This window comes from Puccinia triticina, chromosome 14A (genome assembly GCF_026914185.1).
Source record: "Puccinia triticina chromosome 14A, complete sequence".
NCBI lineage: Eukaryota > Fungi > Basidiomycota > Pucciniomycetes > Pucciniales > Pucciniaceae > Puccinia > Puccinia triticina.
The window spans coordinates 3,784,963-3,804,709 of record NC_070571.1 but is presented as its reverse complement, the minus strand read 5'-3'; the positions used below and the strand labels follow the sequence as shown (position 1 = coordinate 3,804,709).

General features: G+C 46.1%; 2 protein-coding genes across 2 annotated transcripts; one reads left to right on the top strand and one right to left on the bottom strand.

Moving 5' to 3' along the window:
- Positions 1 to 4,827: 4,827 nt before the first annotated feature.
- On the bottom strand, positions 4,828 to 5,250 carry PtA15_14A349 (uncharacterized protein; the record flags this gene model as incomplete). Its single annotated transcript, XM_053163055.1, has 2 exons — positions 4,828 to 5,018; positions 5,196 to 5,250. The coding sequence occupies 2 exons, from the start codon at positions 5,248 to 5,250 to the stop codon at positions 4,828 to 4,830; spliced, it is 246 nt and encodes an 81-aa protein (XP_053027020.1).
- An 8,317-nt stretch (positions 5,251 to 13,567) lies between these two features.
- PtA15_14A348 (uncharacterized protein) lies at positions 13,568 to 15,371 on the top strand (the record flags this gene model as incomplete). Its single annotated transcript, XM_053163054.1, has 3 exons — positions 13,568 to 13,825; positions 13,909 to 14,046; positions 15,093 to 15,371. The coding sequence occupies 3 exons, from the start codon at positions 13,568 to 13,570 to the stop codon at positions 15,369 to 15,371; spliced, it is 675 nt and encodes a 224-aa protein (XP_053027019.1).
- Between the last annotated feature and the right edge of the window lie 4,376 nt (positions 15,372 to 19,747).

Here is a 19,747-nt window from a genome sequence, read left to right as displayed (position 1 = left end):
GTCTTTGTATGCTTGTATGTAGATATGCTTCTACCAAGCAGCCCATCACTACTGTCTACCAGCTTCTCACTGAGTCTTCCTTCCCTCACTGAATCTAAGCAATATCTTCACTGTCAAGCCCTCTGCCCGTGAGCACCAGTAGCCCCTAAGTTTCAGTCCCTGGTGTCCCTCAACACCAGCGGAGCTCGAACTTAACACAAGTCCCTCCCTGTTAAGGCTGTGACCCAAAAGCGTGGTTTGGGGCATGACCCGGGGTCCGGGGCATTGGGATTGGCTTTGAAAATGCCCCGAACCCCGGGGCACATGTTTTTTTTTGCAAAGGGGGGATTACCTGGGGGGATGTGATGTCTTTTTTGGGATTTTATGTTTTTTTTGTCATTCCAGTGGCCATGATATGTATGTAAAAGTTGGTTTTAGTTAGAGCTTGAGGGAAAAAATGAGCTGCCAAGCAAGAGAAACAAGTTGAGCACAAGCAAGAACCCCAATCAAATGGGTGGACTGAGAGAAAAATAGAGCTGAGACGCGCAAGCTAGAACCCCCAGGAAATGGGTGTAGAAGTTAACAACAAAGGAAAGGGGATTGGAAGGGGCCATCAAAAGCTTGGTACACTACCACCCCTTGAGAAACAAGAGATGCTAAACGCTTTTTGGTTTGAGCATGGATTACTGCCAGGAGAGAATTTGTTGGCCTTTTGAGAATACATACACGCTTGGAAGCAGCGACCAAGAGGAATTTGCGTGTCATTTGCAACAGGATGGGATAACTCTTCTGTCGGGGATGATGCCCACATCATTTTACTGGCAAGAAAAAAAATTTGCCATGACCCAGGGCTTCAGGGTCCCCCGGGGCATATCTGGGGTCTGGGGTTCAGGATGACCCTCATGCCCCATCCCAAACCCCGGGTCACAGCCTTACTCCCTGTGCTTGTGGCAATGGTGAAAGCGCTGCGCTGCAGATAGCGCAGCGTAGCGCATAGCGCATAGCGCAGCGCTTTTTGACCCGGATGCGCTGCGCTATTTCATAGCGTTTTTGGGCTACGCTTGCGCTTTTTGGTGCAAGCTTGTAGCTTTTCTTTTTTTTAGCCGCTATTTGTAGCCATAAAAAAGTGCAAAAGCGCTGCGCTGCCGCTATAAATAGCGCTTTTATAGCGCTCCTTTGCGCTTTTTTTGGGGGAGGGGAGGAAGTAGTTTTTAAACAGCACGCTACACTATTTTATAGCACTTTTTTGCGCTTCTTTTTTGGGGGAAGGGAGGAAGCAGCTTTTTTATTTGTTTTTAATGGTTGATCTGGTAGTATCGAGAAAAAGGAAGAAATTTGTAGTGGGGGAGATATTAAGGCCCTGTTTGGCTGCTGTGTTATACGTCATAAATGGTTGAATTTATGACGCCGTGACCCAAAGTTTGCCCCACGTTACCACCAAAATGTTGAAACCCCCGGGGGTCGCGCGTCATAAATTCGACCATTTATGACTTATAACGCAGCAGCCAAACGGGGCCTAAACAAGCTAGTCATCCCAATAATCTATTTTGATGTTCCTTGATTTGCCTTTGCGGCCTCACCAAATTTGGGGTTATTACACCGGTGCAACTAGCCACCTGCTTGAGTCCAGGTGTGCCCTAAAATGATGTAAAAAAAGTGTCAAAAAAAAAAACCAGCCGGTCAAAGCAGGAAATTCAGGTGAAGTTATAACCTGCCAGAAAATTAAGGAAAAAATGAAAAAGCTTACATTTTCAACTTCCCCTGCTCTTTTGCGCGGGGCCTTTTTTGGTGAACTGGCTTGGTTGGGAACATCCTCAATATCTGAGGTTCTTTCATTACCCTCTTCGACGGCTGGAGGTTGAAAAGTTTGCTTGGGGTTGGCTGCATGAGGGACAAGGGCTCGGAAAGAGTTGCTTTGTGTGCGTATAAAGCCAGGGTGAGTAATTAGGGTGCGCATACGGGAAGATTCTCTGCGGTTTGATTGATGTTGATCACTGGCAAGGTCGGGATTGTTTGGAGGGGTTGATTGTCTGGGGTCATTGTCTTTGGCAGCCATAACTAAAACAATTGAGAAGCAAAAAATTTAAAACACAGATGATGGGGGTGATAGACTGAGGAAGGGGAGGGAAGTAGAACTTGAGGGACCAAACCACAGCGGGGTATTTGCAGCAGCAAAGCCAGCGGCCACCCTCTCTGGAGTCTCTCGCAGCGCACAGCAGAGGTCTTGGGATCCATCACATCCAAGACCTCGACTGTGGGCTATGCTGCCCACAGCAAAACAAATCAGAGCTGCTGCGCTATTGCGCTTTCATAGCAGAAAAGCGCATGTAGCGCAACTTTAGCGCCAAGAAGCTTTTTTCAGCTGCGCTGCGCTATATTAGCTCAAAAGCGCAGCTTTTCCCGCTGCACTTGCGCTTTTTCACCTGGGAAAATAGCGCAAGTGAGCTACATTTAGCCGTAGCGCAGCGGTTTATCGCTACACTACAGCTTTTAGGGGCGGGCATGTAGCGGGCACCTGCTGCGCTGCGCTAAAACGGGCGCTTTTTGTAGCGCAGCGCAGCCTTTCACCATTGCTCGCAGTGCGCGAGCACCCTCCCGCTTGCGGGAGGGACTTGTGCCTAATGTCCAACATTTGGCCTGAGGCTGCCCAGCCAAATGGCCAAAAAATCCTTCTAATCCACATATCACCGCATACCCCTCGGATTTCTTCACAGCCTCCAGTACCATTAGAATCAGCTTCTTGTTGTACATGTTACCATGTATCCCATCAAAGTTGTATCCTCATCCCTTGGAAGTAATTGTGATGTAAAAAAGCTGCCTTGGGAGGTCTGGTGAGCCCAAATTGTGAGAACCTGTCCAATCTTGACCAGCAAGTGGCCCGATGGGTCCATCACATTGCTCAGAAATAGTCCTGGCAAGAATGGCTGCTGAGCAGCCAATTTTTGTTATGAATAATTGAAAAAATATGTACAAGATAGCTGAGATCAAGGGCTACAACATGGTCAGCTGGGATTTGGAGTAAAACCGTAGAGCTAATCATAAAATAAATGTAAATACAAAATTGCTCATTTTCTTCAAAAAGCCTTGTCAGCCTCAGGCCAAGAATCTGACTTTAGTCCTAAGCCTCTCCTTTGGAGACGCTTTGCGCCTCCTCGGAGAGGCTTAGTTAAGCTCGCTGCTGAGAGAGCTGCCAAAATGAGAGGCTGTCAATCAAAGCCGCCCTTGGCTGCTTTCTTTGGCAGCTTGGGTCTGCATTGGCAGCGTGGCACCCCCGCCCAAATCAACAGTCCGTAATACGGACTGCTGTAACACATTAGTGACAGCTTGGGACATCCGCTTGCAGGCTGCTAAAGGCAAACAAATCCACCCGTTGGAGATGCTCAAAAGGGCCCGCTGGTTGCAAGGCTGAGCTGGTCCAGACAAAGATGGCGCGTTGTCTGAGGAGTTGGGCAAAGTTTCAGAATGGCTCATTACGTTATTGCCTGTTGTTCTGTGATCTGAGACTCCAAGGTGTTGTAGTCTGCTACGTAATGTACCAGTACGTTACATCTTACATCCTACATGTCCAGGGTAAGTCATTCTATCATGAATTACCGTAGACATGGGACTTTCCCATGTTTCTTTTTTTTTTCCTTGACTTGACAGCGCTATCCTATTACATACATACTACATAATAGCATGTATATATAGAGCTTGTGTTTCCTCACTTGCTGTATTTTCTCATTCATTCTTGTTGTTCATTTCTCTTGAAATACAGCACTTTTGGAAAAGGATGTCGCTGGCTCCCAAAAACCAAAAATGAGAGCCTGCAGCCTGCAGGTTGTGCATGCGCCTGCATCTGAACTGTGAGGCTGCAGATATTGGACACTGTTTGCAATCCTGAAAATCCAGCTCCGGCAGGCTCCCATACGCAAATGAGCCTGGCTGCCTACTGGCTTTGCTTTCTGCCAGGAACCCCCCCATTCCCCCCACCCGCTGCCACCAACCAACCAAATCCAAATTCTCGACCGATTCCTGTTGCCAACTCAAATCAGATACCCAATCCAAACCTTGCTGTCGCCATGGACCCAAGCCGGCAATATCTCTAGATGATAGTTTTCTAAGCTTTATTATTGGGTTCAATCATCTGGACTTTGAGTTTTACCTTGTCGTGGTTTGTTTCATGATTGATTCTTAATTCTGTACCTGACTTATGGAACATTACTTATGTTGCACATGGCTTTTTTTCCAACTACATAATCATTTGTTCAGATATCAGCCATGTTGAAGTTCTTGTTTTGTTTTCTTTTGAATGTATTATTGAATGTGATCAGGGTAATTGATACATGTGTTACAAGCAACAATCTCGGATCGGAATGATGAGACAAATGATGGATGAGACAATCATCCACTTGGTAGCCTCAAAAGCAGGTGTTAATCATATTGGCCAGACATGAATTTCAAAGTCTCTGCCATCGCTTGTCGGAACTTTCAGCCCGACCTGACCAGCCATCAATAGCAATGTTGTCTCAATTCCGCACCCGTTCTCCAATTTTGGAAACTGGGCCGGGTGTCCCTTGACTATAGCCTCTCAACTAGTGGCACTTCCCAGCATTTGAAAGCGTATGTAAAACAATTGAGGAGATTCAGCCAGCTTACGCTTGCTACTCCTCCCAGAAAGACTCAACCATGAACACAATAGTGTACTGAGCACCATTGATGCTTGAATGAAGGCATCCTTGTGCATACATTAATAATTCGAGGGCTTAGAGCAAAGGCTTATGGAAATCATACAACTGTGATGGTGGAGGCAAAGAACTACAAACTTATGTGAGGAGCTTTAAGGAAGAAAGTTGGGGAAACAAGTGTTTAAGCTCCAAATACATAGAGTGTTTGAGCCTGTTGTTTGAGGACGTAAACAAAGTTGAGCGAAGTGACTGTTTTCCGCTTGGCATGCTCAGTGCAAGTGACAAAGTCCCTGATGACATTCTCCAGGAAGATCTGCGTAGTGGTGTAAAGATCAGCTAGCCTGTTCTGCATGAAGAACCATGGAATTGCCGCTGTGAGTTCAAGAAATAGGGGGATCCACTGACTTCAAGAACTCCTCAAGTCTCCTCGTAGATCAGACCGGAGATCCGTTTGAAACCTCCTCTTTGAGCAAGCCTGCAATTATTGAAAAGGGTGATGACCAGTCAGGAGGATTTGGTGATTGCAAGGAAGGAGTGCGGATAACTCACGTTTGGCACCACCCTTTCCCAGTCCTTTGCTGCCGCTTGTACCATGTCCGGACATTTTGGGAGGGTTGAAGGGTTTCATGGTGTGTTACGGTTTTTGGAATTGGGTAGGCTTCAGGAATTGGTTGAGGATGATTATTTGGATGGTTAGTGGCAGCGCGTGGGGGGAATGGGGGGGGGTACCTGCCATAAAGCAAAGCCAGTAGGCAGCCAGGCTCATTTGCGTATGGGAGCTGGCCGGAGCTGGATTTTCAGGATTGCAAACAGTGTCCAATATCTGCAGCCTCACAGTTCAGATGCAGGCGCATGCGCAACCTGCAGGCTGTCAGCCTTAGAGTCAACACAGCTGACCTAAAACTGCCTTTTATCTCCATTTTGTACCTAAATGTGTTTATATTGTTTTAAACTTAAGACATAATGTTGTTTTGACTTCAGATTCTGATTTCTCATGCAATTTTGACCGTAGTGTTCACTGATCACTTTCCAATATCTCTACCCCTTCATAGAGTTTGTGGTTTGTGACACACATGCGCAGTGGCGCCGTGTAGTCGTGCCTGAGAGCTCCAAACCACATATACATGTGTGATTATGTCATCCAACTTTGAAAATTTTCGAAGTCAGGATCCCCCATGCAGCAGGAGGATCCACAGACTTCAGCAGACCAGAACCATACCTCCAGCCAACCCAGGATCACCAGAACAAGGCCACTACACTCCCAGTATTACCCAAAGGAATATTGACAGTTAGTACCCTTTTCATTGACCCTTGCTTATCTCAGAGGAGTTCCTCTCTGTCTTTTTGACTGCTTTCTTTCCTCTCTTTTTTTGCTTCTCTCCTCTTTGATCACAGGTACATATACCTCTAGACATCTACTCTCAAGGATCAAACCTCTTCATATCCTTCTTTTTTTGTGGTTTTTGTCAGTAAAAAACTAGATAGGTTTACCTTTAAAGAACTTTGACTATCCAGAGAGAAGTCTAAAAAATTGTGGCTGATTAGACTTGTCTAATTCAGGTACCTTCCACGTTTCCATTGTGAGAAGAGGCTGTTGCAATCTCAGGCACAGCTTGGCAGCACTCCCTTAAGGAGTAGCATTGCTAGTGGAACCTACAGGTCAAAAGAACCTTGATTATCATAACTCAGATCATCTTTTTCCTTCTATCTCTCTCTCTCTTACTGTTTGTTATTGCTTTATTCCAAGAAATCCAAGCAGTGCCCACCCATTTTTCTTGTGTCCTGCTGTCACATAAGAGACACAGGCTCACACAGGCTCTCATTTTTGGTTTTTGGGAGCCAGCAACATCCTTTTCCAAAAGTGCTGTACATTCTCTCATTGTCAGGCTCTATTACACCACAAGAGTGATTTTGGCTCCCTTGGACTGACAACCCGACGCCAAAGGGGCACACGTTGGGCTACCGTGTGAATACAGGGCAGCCCGTTGTCAGGCTCTCGCAAGGGTCAGTCCGCAAATCTTCTTTTGGTCAAGATGTACGGCGGACTGACCTATGTAGGTCAAGCCACCGCCGGTCTGCCAGCAGGACACTCAGTGGCTTTACCTGGGTCAATCCGTCCCCCGTCTGCCGGTCTGATGCTGGCTTGACCCAAGCCGGGCTGACTGTCAGCCTGACTGTTAGCCGCCCACTCCCCCACCCGTCAGACTGCCAACAAGTATTTCCCTGCCGTTTGACGGTTACCCGCCAGGGAACCAACACCTCAGATTGTCCGCAGCCCAAAATCCTCACAGGCTGTTGGTCAGCTTCCCAGCATGTGAACTAGCAGTACGCAGCAGACCACATTTTTCTGAGTTTGATGGGAGTGATGTTGGCAAGGGTCTCACCTGGAAATCTCACAATATTGAAGGTCAGTGAGTTATGCACTCCACAGCACAGCTTCCACAATGAAAATGGCATTGGCCGTGGAAATATGTATGTACATACCCAATTTGCAATGTGCTGGTGAAGGCTGGTGAGATATGACTCATCAGGCACCAAAAAATGATATGAGATATTTAAATACTTGATTATTTGTCCTGTTCCGTCTCCAACTGCACAGGAAATTACAGACCAACTCCTTCAGTGGTCCATCTTCCATCTGGCCAGTCAAACCTTCAACCACCTCATAACATCAATCAATTGAAATGCGCTCTATCTTGCCTTTTTTGGCTGTCTTCCTTGGTGTTACCCTACACTTATACGTTGCTTCACCTGTCCTTCGCGGCGCCGTCGACCAGAAATCAGGGGGCAACTCTTCCAATGGGCGAGACGATCCTCCTGCCGGGCAAAATAATCCATGTGGCAATGGGCGACAGCCTGGTGAGTGGAAATTGGAATCCTTATCCATCTGACACCAGACATTCTTTCGAGTGCAAAAGGGGGTTTCAAAGTAGACCCGCGCGTGCATGCAGGTCACTTTGCATAACCCAGTTTTGCGGGGAGACTGCAAGTTGACGTTCAACATTTGAGTTGAACGCCGGCTTGCCTTGCCTTGCAACTGGCATGCACGGGTCTACTTTGAATCCCGCTAAAATCTGACATTTTCAATCAACACATACAGGATGTTGCTAGACCGTCATTCCGAGCACAGCAATTGTCCAATGAAATAGGTCATGTTCCCCATTGGAAGCACCTTGTTCACACATGCTCATCAGAAATGTAAACCCTTCTGTTATGAGAGCCGTCCATCCACAATTTACAATGAGAGGCGCAACAGTATTTTCATGAAGCAACCCTCCAGTTTGCTTGCATCCAGTTTTGGACTGGATGACTTCCCGTCAATTGTGGGAGCCCTCCAGAAACTAATTTAGACTTCCAAATTTATTGGCCCGCCCGGCCGCGCGGGGGCCAAAATCTCAATCTTGCAAGATCAGAATGTGCCCATGGGCAGATTCTGATCTTGCCCAATGACAGCCAGGCAGCCAAAAATTCCCGGAATCTGGATCTGTGACACTGAGATCCAGATTCTACTGATCAAGGGTGCTCGGCTGCACAACTAGATATGCATGTACACCGGCCCCCTCTCACCCTTTCGATGGCCGGCCAAACAGGTCATTGAGAAGAATACACATCCTCTTGATGGCTGATTGAACCGGCCATTGAGAAGACCCTCTTGATGGCAGAGGAGGACATACCCTCTTGATGGCCGGTTGAACTGGTCATTGAGAGGAATACACCTCTTGATAGCCAATTGAACCGGCGATTGAGAGGAGTGCACACCCTCTTGATGGCCGGTTGAACCGGTCATTGAGAGGAATACACATCCTCTCAATGGCCAATGGTTCTCAATCAGCCATCAAGAGGAGGTGGTGACATGATACATAGTTGCCCGTTCCAAAGTGCTTGTCAAGGGCCTGCTTGCAGTGAATTGAGTTAGGCTGGGAGGTGTGTTGACTGAGGATCATCCGGACCAGCCGTTGGCCATCGAGGTGAGAGTGGTTGTTCATATTGTGGTCAGTGTTTTTGAAGTCCCTTGTGAGTGTCAAGAGAGAGTGAGCAAGCGTTGAGATTCTGTTTCAGGTCTTGAGATTCAGCAAAATAGCTGCATCTCCGCGCAATATCTCTTTGGTGGCTGGCAAGATCGCCAATCAGAGATTTTTCCCAGATATTGTGTTTTGAATAATGGAGGACTTCCCATTGACTTTGAATAAATCTGGAATTCCAGATTTCACAGGGGAATCTGGAATCTGCAACTCTGGATCCCTTTGGGGAGCTTTGGGGACAGAGATTTCCCTGCAATGGAGGACTTCCTGTCAATCTGGAAATCCAGATCTGAGCCAACAGATTTCAGATTTCACAGTGAAATCTTGGTCCCCAAAGCTCCCCGAAGGGGTCCAGAGTTCCAGATTCCAGATTCCCCTGCAAAATCTGGAATTCCAGATTTATTTGAAGTCAACTGGAAGTCCTCCAATGCTTGGATCTTTCCTCAAATTTTCTGGTTTTGTTATGTAGTAACTTTATTTTAAACTTGACACCAAACTGTAAAAGCCAGACCCAACTTTAAACAAAACCTTGAAATTGACATACCCCGGGATGTCTTTTTGTCACGACCCAGCGCTTGGTTGGCCTCTCCCTGCCCGGCCCATACTGGCAGAGGGCAACGGCCGATGATCATGGCCTGTAGTTGGTAGGGTAAAGAAGATGCTCTGGTTCTGAAAATGAACTGGGTATTTCTCTAACCCGACTCCTTCACCCCCTACTGGAGGACTTCCTGTTGATCTGGAATTTCAGATCTGACCCCCCAGATTTCAGATGTTTGGTAGGTCCACGGGGGAACCCGTGCTCCAGAAATATTTGAAGGTCTTTAAGCATCCCAGATCTTCTGCCATCCATTTCGGCATCAAGAGAACCAATGGTGCAAAATAGCACAGCAAGAACTCCAACTCGAGTGAACCCACCCAAAGTTCAAGCAACTAACCCACCCCCAAGCCAAAGTCAAAGCCAGACCCAGAGAAGCTCGAATCCAAGCGGCCAAAAGCGTACCGGTGGACGTACCCCAGGATCTCAGGGCTATAGCAATGCTGACCAGATTGCACTGGTTGATGCAGTCCGACAAGTTCTGCCCTTGGGGGCTAACGAGTGGGCAAAGGTCCAGGAAATATATAACTCGTATGCATCTCAAAACAGACGATCATTATGAGAGGTTGATTCTTTGAAAACCAAGTTCAAAGGCTTGCACAAGCAGCGGAAACCAACCGGCAAGACTAACCCCCGGATTGGGTGTGTGACGCTAAGGCCGTCTACCTTGATATCCAGGCACGTGCACATAATATTACCGTTGTCGACAGGCTAAACCGAGGTGATGAGGGTGAAGAGGAGAGTGATGATGAGAGGTTAGCCTCCTTCAATAACCTTTTTTTTAACTTTGTGAGTTAGTGAAACTGATGCACTATGACTGATCTGCATTCAGGAACAGAGTGGGTGCGCCTATACCCAATGATGACAATGATTGTGACAATGACCATCAATTCCAAGACCCTGAGAAATCTTTTGAGAGTCTGATTCCGGGCTTGGAAGAATCTCAAACTTCCAGCAATCTGTCACCGAATGCGTCTTTTCAACCAATGGACACTCAGAGGACTGCCAAGACTAATCCAAGACATTCAACACCTGGAAATACCGGCGTCCATCAAGTCCAATCTCAAACACAAGGGCAGAATAATTCTCCAATTTCAACTGCCAACCTCCCCTCAAGAAATTCCCGTGGACAGCAGCTCAGAGATCACTTGTGTAGTTTCTTCAACAGTGACGCTAGAGACAAGCAAGAACGCAAGCAAAACATGACCAATCTGTATGCCATCCAGTTGCAAGATGTGCACACAATGATCCACCAACTGGAACAGGATATTGCTTGCTTATGAGATGGTGTCAATATCCAGCTTATCCGACTGCAAGACGAGCACACTCAAGTGCAAGCCGAACTTCAGAAGGAAAGGACAAGCTAGATCAGGCCCAGAGGGACCTTTACCAGCAAACATCTGAGAACACAAATCTGCGCAGCAAGCTGGAAATCATGCAGCTCCAAATGGAGGTGCAAGGCGGTACAATGATACACCATCAGCAACCTCAAGGTGGTTTTTACCACTCAGGCTTTAGTGGCCCATCAAGAATGGGAACCAGTGCATTTCTGAGTCAATCAACCAAGCCCCGTTATATGGGCAGCAAAGCAGCGTTGCCATCTGAGGCAAATGAAGCTATGGGGCAAGATGTTTTTACCTCAAGTATGCCCAACCCACAAAGTGGTACTTCTTGGGCCGCCAAATCGCTCCAAACCCATCACCTTACACAATAGTCAATCACTCCGATCTTGAATGGTTTTCTTTTCCCTATTCTCACTCACTAAAATAGCATTTTTTTAGTCAATCACTCCAATCTTGAATGGTTTTCTTTTCCCTATTCTCACTCACCAAAATAGCATTTTTTTCTTATATTGGACCAACTTGTTTCATGTCACAGTCCACAAAAGCAATTTAAAATTACTTAGTGCCTGTTTGACTTGTTTTCTCACTGAGAAGATTCATTGAGTCAATTACTAGGTCTTTGTTTCACTTAGCTCTGGTTGAGCAGATAGATTGAGTTGATGTTTGTGCACATGACTGACAACAAGATAGATATTGATTTGAAACAAACAAGAGATTGAATTGAAACAAACAAGAAAATTGAGCTCAGAGATAGACATTTGACATCATAACCAGTCACCATAATAACGGCTGATGTGGCATTCCTTTTCAATGTCTTTAAAAAGCATTTTATGGAATTCCCTGGAAACAACATGCAATTCATCCCATACCGAGTTGTAAACCGTTTGGGTTTGATTGATTTTAACCATACAACAACGGAGCTGATGCAAACGACACAAAACCTGCAGGACATCCGCGTGGAACTGGTGATCAGATGCGGGCAGAGGCAGTTTGAGTCGGGCAAATGAGCCTTGGAGGGAATGCATTCCCCACTCTGCGGCCTGGCGGGCTTTAACAATCTGTTCGTTCAGAACTTTTAGTCGTGCGTATGAACCAGGCGATGAAGGAAGTCGATGGCCTCTTTTTGCTGGGGCCAGTATTCGGCTTTGCAGTTGTTCGGACTTGCGGGGGAATGCGGTATCACTCAAGATTTGAAAGCCCTTTGGGGTATTGTCAAGGAGCTTGTTGTACAGTGGTCCTGCTATTGCCGAATCATGCCATGATCCCGGGGCGTTGAGAATTGCGTACAGTATCGTCCCATCCGGTGCAAATGCCAGAATGCAGCTACAATAGTGTGCACATGTCCATCCATTGTAGTACGCATTCTGAACACTTTGTGCAAGAAAAATAAATGAGTGATACAATCAGTTAAAAATTCCTGAATGAAAAACTGAAACAACAGCTTTCACTTACTCTTCATTATCAGACACTAGCACAGGCAAGTTCAAGCCATCCACAAATCCAAAGCAGCGTGTGAGGAGCAGGAATTTTTTCTTGATTGCTTCTGCATAAGGTTGAATGGCATCCTCAGTTGATGGCGAGACAATTCGTGCCTTTCGGAGACTCTTGAGGACCTCGAGGAGAATTTGAAGACCACAAGAGAGATACCAAGAACAGACCGCCGGGGTTAGTGAAAAAATTTGCTGGAGAGAGTACGCTGCCATTGTTGAGCTCAACCAATGCAAAACTAAACCCAAACACCCAGCAGCATTGAGTACACGCCTGCCCACCTGGGGTTCGCTATTTTGATCCACATCCGCTCTCGGAATTGTCTCTGAATTCCAGCGCATCAAAAAAGGGCCAAGAATCTTGTTGAAAGTTTTGACATCAATGCCCATCGTAGTAATGAAAGCTCAATCGTTTTGGCGTCTATACATCCAACCCCACGCGCTATCCACCAGTGGGTCCCCCGGCAGATCGCCACGAGTCAGGTATGTCCTCAAGCGTCGCATTGGACCACCCCCAACGCCCAAGGCCATGCAGAGGAGTGCTGCTTCCTCTGCTTCTCGGTTTCGACGAGCTCGTAGCTGCTGTAAATGACGCCGAATGAGACGCTGTTGGTGCTGTCGATGATGTAATAAGGATGAGTGTTGATCGGAATCGGAGTCGTCCATTGATCCGACAAGCACACATTGATTGTGGAGTCTGTGGAGCTGAGATGTGGGGGTGAGTGGATCGGAGTGAGGGTTTGGCCTCTGGTGATGCGCCAAGGCTAGATATATTGCAGTGGCTTGTAATCTGAGGTGTGCGAGTGACGGAACAAACAATCTGGCAATATCTGGAACTCTGGAATCTGGAAATCCAGATCTGACTCTGGAAGGCCTTCCAGATTGCCGGGAAGTCCTCCACTGGAGGAAATTGGCTCCAGGGGTGGATTTAGCCTTGGGCCTCATCTGACATCTGTCAAGATGCACCATGAGCAACGATGCAACTATTACGCTAATTGTAATTAGCGCCGCTAAAAAAGTAGCGTAGCGCTGGCCGCTAATAATCTGGCCAGTTAGCGATAGCGGTAGCGCTCCAGCGCTACATATAGCGCGTAGCGTAGCGAAAACCCCGCTACATGATTTCCCCCCCCCCATGTAGTTTAACGTTTTCAAACCGCTAACGCTAAAAATAACTGTAGTTTAGCGCCAAAGCCGCTACATCCGCTAAAAGCAGCGCTACATGCAAGTTTAGCGGGATGAACGCTAAATATTAAATCTAGCGCAGTAACTAGCCCAAGAATAGCGGACTACATAATGATTAGCGGACCTAGCGCACAGCCCGCTACATATTTACTGTAGCGCAGCAAATCAAATGAGACTCCGGTCTTGGGTATTCACAGCACAGTAAAGTTTAACCTAGTTGATTGTGGTATGATACCACTGTGGTTTTTCCCTCCGCTTTGATCAATCACTCCTTTCCCCTCAGGCTCCGGCCATGACTTCCAACCGCCAGTCAACCCCACCAAACCAGGGAGAACCCCCAACAGGCCCCCGCCAATCTTCCCGGCTTCGAACTCCTCTGGCCCGCCCTGGATTTGTCCCAACTCACACTGATTCACGAAGGACCCTTGTAGTCGATTCAGTGCCAACCACTGGAAGCGAACCCATTGTCAGTCATCCTAAAAACCTGCGCAAGGACAAAAATCAGCCTGAATCTCAGGCTGCAGGAGCCACATCATTGACATCAGGCACTGTGAGTTTTTTCTTAGTCCGTTTGTTCTCTTGTATGGTTCAAACATCTATGATCTAATTACTATTTGAATCTCTCTCAATTAGGCTGGACCCGATGAATTCAACATTATCCAAGATTCCGATGACGAGAACAAAAAGGCGAACAAGCGCGGAAAGAACATCAAAGGTGGATTTGATCACCCAAAGAAATTTTTCTTTGAAGGTTCCACTGCCAAAGGACAGGTGAGCAGAGTCCGAGATTTCAATATCTTTGTTATTGTTCTTCACTGATCCATCCTCACCTACTCTTCAGGAAAATGGTCTTACCTATAAATGTTGATGGTGTCCGAAGTCAGTCCGAACACCACTTTCCACCAGTTCAAACCTCAAGACCCATCGTGATGGCTCGATAAATGCGTCCGGAACTCGCAAGGGTTGTCCTGGACGAGCGAAGGCAATAGCCGATGGCGCCAAACTACCACCAAGTGCTGAGGAATCCGTTGCCCAAACTAAAAAGGAAAAAGATTCTGGTACTCTGACGGCTTACATTCAGAAAGGACGATTTGACATCAAGACCTTGAATAAAATCGTCTTGTTCTGGATGATTCGTCAGTCACTCCCTTGGACTCGCATTGATGATTTTTTCCTTGGAGTAGCGTTTGATTACAGCAATGCAACTGCCGAGCTCTATTCTCGGACTTGGGCTGCTGTCTCTGCTTGGAAGCTTTACCTGAACCTACAGTCAACAATGCTAAAGGATATCAAGGTGAGTTTAATCTATTGGAATTTTTGGCAACAATTCAACTGTGACTAATGGATCTATTTCAGGACTCTGGTTCAAAGATCAGCCTGGTAGCCGATGTGTGGACCACAAAAGGTAACCACAAAGCTTTCATAGGCATTTCAGTTTGCTATATAAACAGGGACTGGCAGTACGTCTTGCAACATTTGTCAATGAAATACATATCGTGGCACCATAATGGAAAGTATTTAGCTCTGCCTTTCGCAAATATCCTGATCAAAAACGGGCTACATGACAAGATAAGTTTTATTGCTTCTTATTATTTTTTATGCTCGCTTATTTGGGCTAATCTTTTTCTTATCTTATCTACATCCATTCCTTGACCACAGATTCAGGAAGCAATAATTTTACCATGGTCAAGGAAATGGCTCAGATTATACGTGGAAAAAATGGCGATTTCGAGCACTATCTAGACTATCACCCTTGATGCTTCTGTCATGTACTCGCCTTGATCTTAGGAGCCGGGCTCAAGAGTATCAAACTCCAGAAGCAATTTCAAGACCCATCATTGACAACAAAACCCGACTTTTTCCCTATGCTTGATACTATTGAAGAACTCGACGAAGATGCTGCTGAAGACGAGCAATCAGTTGAAGGCACCAATGAGATACAGGAGGTCGACAAATGTGATGATTGCGGCGAAGTGGATCCTGATGATGCGTCAATCGGCTCCGATTGCGATCTTTCCGATGTCGATCAAGGCCAAGCTCGCATGGAAGGATCTATCGTGGATGGTTTTGGTCATACATTGGTCAAAGTGTGTTAATTTCAGCGGAATATTCTGTTCTTTTACACTTGCTGATCAAAAAAATCCAGGTGGATTATATCAGTCGCCGAATCTGCTCGTCAGCAGCCAAACGGGCCGAATTCAATCATCTTGCTCAGAAGATGCGCTACAAAGGTCCACAATTGATCCCTGGATATGGAATACGCTGGAATGTGGCATACAACAGTTGGACACGAGCTTACTCCGCCCGAAAGGTTATCGTCCAACTCAGTGACGAGTCCGACAAGTACGCCGGAAAGTCAGCTGCAGGCCATTACTTCAAAGGTTACGAAGTCACAAACAAGGAATGGGAAGACTTGAACTCCCTCAACCAAATTCTAGAGGTATGCGAGCTCTCTCATTTTATTTCCGGTCCAAAATGATCTCTCAGCTAAACAACAGTTAATCTGATAGGAGTTTCTGGTGATAACATTGCGTATGGAAGGGGATGGTCCTTCCTCCTCAATGGTGTTGTACGAATACACCAGACTCATTGGCTTGTTGGAGGCAAGGAAGAAGTCACCCGAATTTGCTGCCTTCGGCAACATGTTTGATCCGATGATCAAAGTTGCAAACAAGTATCTCGAACTCGCCTTGCGTTGCGATGCAATTCTACTTGCAACAATGCTTCACCCTGCCTGGAGGCTGTCTCTGATCAAAGACAAGTTTCCCGAATATTCCGAAATCGCCGAAGGACTTCTTGATGATGCGTTCCAAGCTAAACTCAAAGCTCATCAAAAACTTCACCCACCAGTAGCAGCTGACGAAATAAATGACGAGGAATCAGAAAATGACGAATTCAATTACTACCCAACAAAGTCCGGTGCTTCACAGGAGGATGGCGAGCTTAAAAAGTACAAAGAAGGAGTCTGGCCACTCGGTAGGAAGTCTGATCCACTCTTGTGGTGGAAGGTACGTGACAATAGCAACCTTTCATAATTCTCCAACCAAGTTTGCTGATACAACACATTGGTTCAGGCTCATGCATCCGAATTCCCCCAACTCTCGCTGGTTGCCCGTGACGTTTTGGCCTGCGCAGGAAGCTCGGCCAGTGTAGAACGAACATTCTCAGCAGCAGCCGACATATGTTCGCCTGTTCGTAATAGGTTGGCCGCTACAACCATCGAGCGGTGTGTCAGTAGCCATCTGTGGTTGCGATCCGGAATCAAAGCCGGTGGTGAGTTTGCCGATGCACAGGCTGTGATTGATACAGCCAGATCAAACAAGAAATTTGCCTCTCACGTCGCCAAGTTAGAGGACGACCTGAAGGGCCTCAAGATCAGAAATGTGGGATCCAAGAATAAGTGACCCGAGCTTCCAATCTATAGTATTGAACTTCACACTCTGCTTATCATGCTCAATATAAGAATCCATGCGCTAGACTACTATTTCTTTTTTATCCTACTATTTCTTCAAGACCACAAATACTATCATACACGAGTTGCAAATATTATCATGCACGAGTCACCAATACTATCATACACGAGTCGGAGTCACAAATACTATCATACAAGAGTCTGTTTCTGTTTTATGCTTGAAATTTAAAGTCTAGATCTCAAATACTGCTACATTTACCGCTAACATAGCGACATGAGCCCGCTAATATAGCGGCTAATTAGCGATACTGAGCCCGCTAATATAGCAACTAATTAGCAATAATGGGCGCTAAACAATTGCTAAATTAGCGGATATGCGCTAAAAGTAGCTGAAGCGTAGCGATCAGCCGCTACAAACCGCTACTTTCTAGTGATTAAAATCTTCAGATTTTTCTTGAGATAGCAGTTAGCGTTAAATGTAATACGCCGGCGCTACATTTTAGTTTAGCGTAGCGGCGCTAAAAAACCCGCTAAATTAGCGTATTACACGCTATCCGTAGCGTAATAGTTGCATCGTTGCCATGAGGAAGGGATATCAAAAATATGGAGTTGACCTTGGTCAACAAAACCAGAAAATTTGACAAATCATCAAAGCTTTATTCAAAACACAATAAATATTTGGGCAGCCAAACGGTTTTTTGGAATCTCACAAAAATCTCATTTGACAAGATTCTGAATCTCATCAGAATCTCACTTTTGCGGGGGACCGCAAGTTCAGATTGAGATTCTGCCGCGCGGCCAAACAGGCCCTAAAAAGTGAAGTATATGCTTCCGTAGTCCGGGTTCTGTAGATTTTAAGACCTGAGACTCTAAAAAGCCAGGCCAGGCCCTGATGAACGGTGCAGATGGTAGATTAGACACCAAGATGTTATTAACACCACGGTGGCTCAAAAGTGACTTGAAGTCAAATTGGGAAGCGGCTGGCCACTGGCTCATTCATTAAAATGGGGATGTTGTGGTACGCGGGAAGCGGCTGGCCACTGGCTCATTCATTAAAATGGGGATGTTGTGGTACGCCGGAATTATCTGCTGGTGGGCCATTGACTTGGATTTTGGCTGGAAATCAATTCACCACCCACCTTCACACCGGCTTACACAGCGACTTAAGTCCCTCCTCCTTGGGGGAGCAAAGCAACCTCTGAAGGAGAGATTTGCGTAGGACCCTGGAAATCTGTGAACTTAACACAGTCCCTTGCTGCTGCGGGTTTCTGGTCTTGCATAGCAAGCCTCCAATAGCCCTTGGCAGGAGGGACTTTGTCAGCCACTGAGACAATTTTCCATGTGTCTACAATGATAATTACAAGTCATGTAACCCAATGGCTAAAGGCTACCTTAAGGTTGATCTTGATCTTGTGTAAGATCCTGTGTTCAACCCCTCCTGTTGTCTTATAATATTACTTTTGTTGCAATCATTGATTTATATGTACTAAACTATATGATTTCACACTTATTATGTATTTACCTTGATTTAGAATAATAATGTACTAATGGAGTATATCTCTCTATGGATTTACCATACATAGAGAGATTACATAATTATTCATGTAATTCCTCCTCTGAATTCCGTGGACCTTGGCTTCCCCTCCTTAAAGTTAAGGATCCCTCTGGGGCCTTGACTCAAAGGAGGATCAGGTCCCTGTAATATAAAAGGGGGGGATCTTTCCTCTGGAGAGATCTTTCCCCCAATATTATTACCATACAAACCCGTGCACCTTACTAGAATTATAGTGAGTGGGGTTTTCCAATAGTCTACTAACCTTTTCCCTTACAGCTTTTTCAACTTCAACTCGTGTATTTCTAGGTACAGGTGATTGTTATCACACCTGTAACCTAGAAGATAACCTTTCCTTGTTCAAAGCTACGGCGCCTGGCTTGAGTCATCGCCGCGTCCTCTTACTTTTGTAAGGGAGCTAGCCCCTCCGCTATTCAGCGTTGAGGTGTGGTTTATTCCCATTGGCCTGAAAAGGTTATAGTGTGGCCCTAATTCCGCTGGCCGCTATCCTAGCCGCTACAGCGCGAACTCAAAACCCTATCAACTCCGTGTCACCAAAGAGACCAGAGCTGACAGACTTATACTGTACCTCCCCATTCTGGTGCACGGAGAATGCGTTTTTCATGCCTCTTTTCACATTCCTCATTGTAAATCTCTCATACCACAACTTTTTTTTAGTTTTGTTTTTTGCTCCAGATCAGCCCAACATGCTACGGCTGAGACTTGTATTTTTTCTTGTTTATCTACAGACTCACGTATGTTGTGAGAAATGATATGAGACAAAATAACCTTGCAAGTTTTACCAACTCGTCAAGCCAAATTGCAGAGATTCATAATGAAATGTGAGCACGTACCCTCTTGGTAATACATACAGAGGTGATGAATTGCTCGTCCAAGTTGTGACTCACCCCTTGATTACAAAATGGACATCAAAGGAAGTGCAACCTCCAATAACTGGCCAGCACAACCTGGAAATTGTTCAGGTACACTCTGATGACCCGCACAGACCAGTCATCTGGACAGTATACATACATACACTCTGTTCAATTACTTGTCCAACTAAGTATTTTGCTTTCTGACCCAAGATTTGAAGAGCAGGTCACCACGTCTGAGATAGCAAATCCGGGCGTTTGACAAATAGGTTATTGTCTACCCAGCGGAAAACTTTGACCGCATCAAATTCCGCTTCCATCAACCTTTTCCAAGTGTTGGCTGGATTCCTGGAAGACCCACATCCAGCGACTCTGCCAAATGTGATGCGGGTGTCCAGGAACAGGTCTCCTTTCAAGTCTTTAACCATAAGGGATGGCCATTGAGCCAGTGTGGTGACCAATATTATGGTGGTCAAGCTCAATTCTCAGTTTCCGCTCTCACTGGCATCAGACTTCAAGTTTCAGTTTCACGACCCTCAAGCTCCATTCCTCAAGACTTCAACTTCTTATTCCCAGCCTTCTTTCCTTCCCTTTTTCTGATCCTCATCTTTTCCATTTCTTGGTCCTAACACAGAA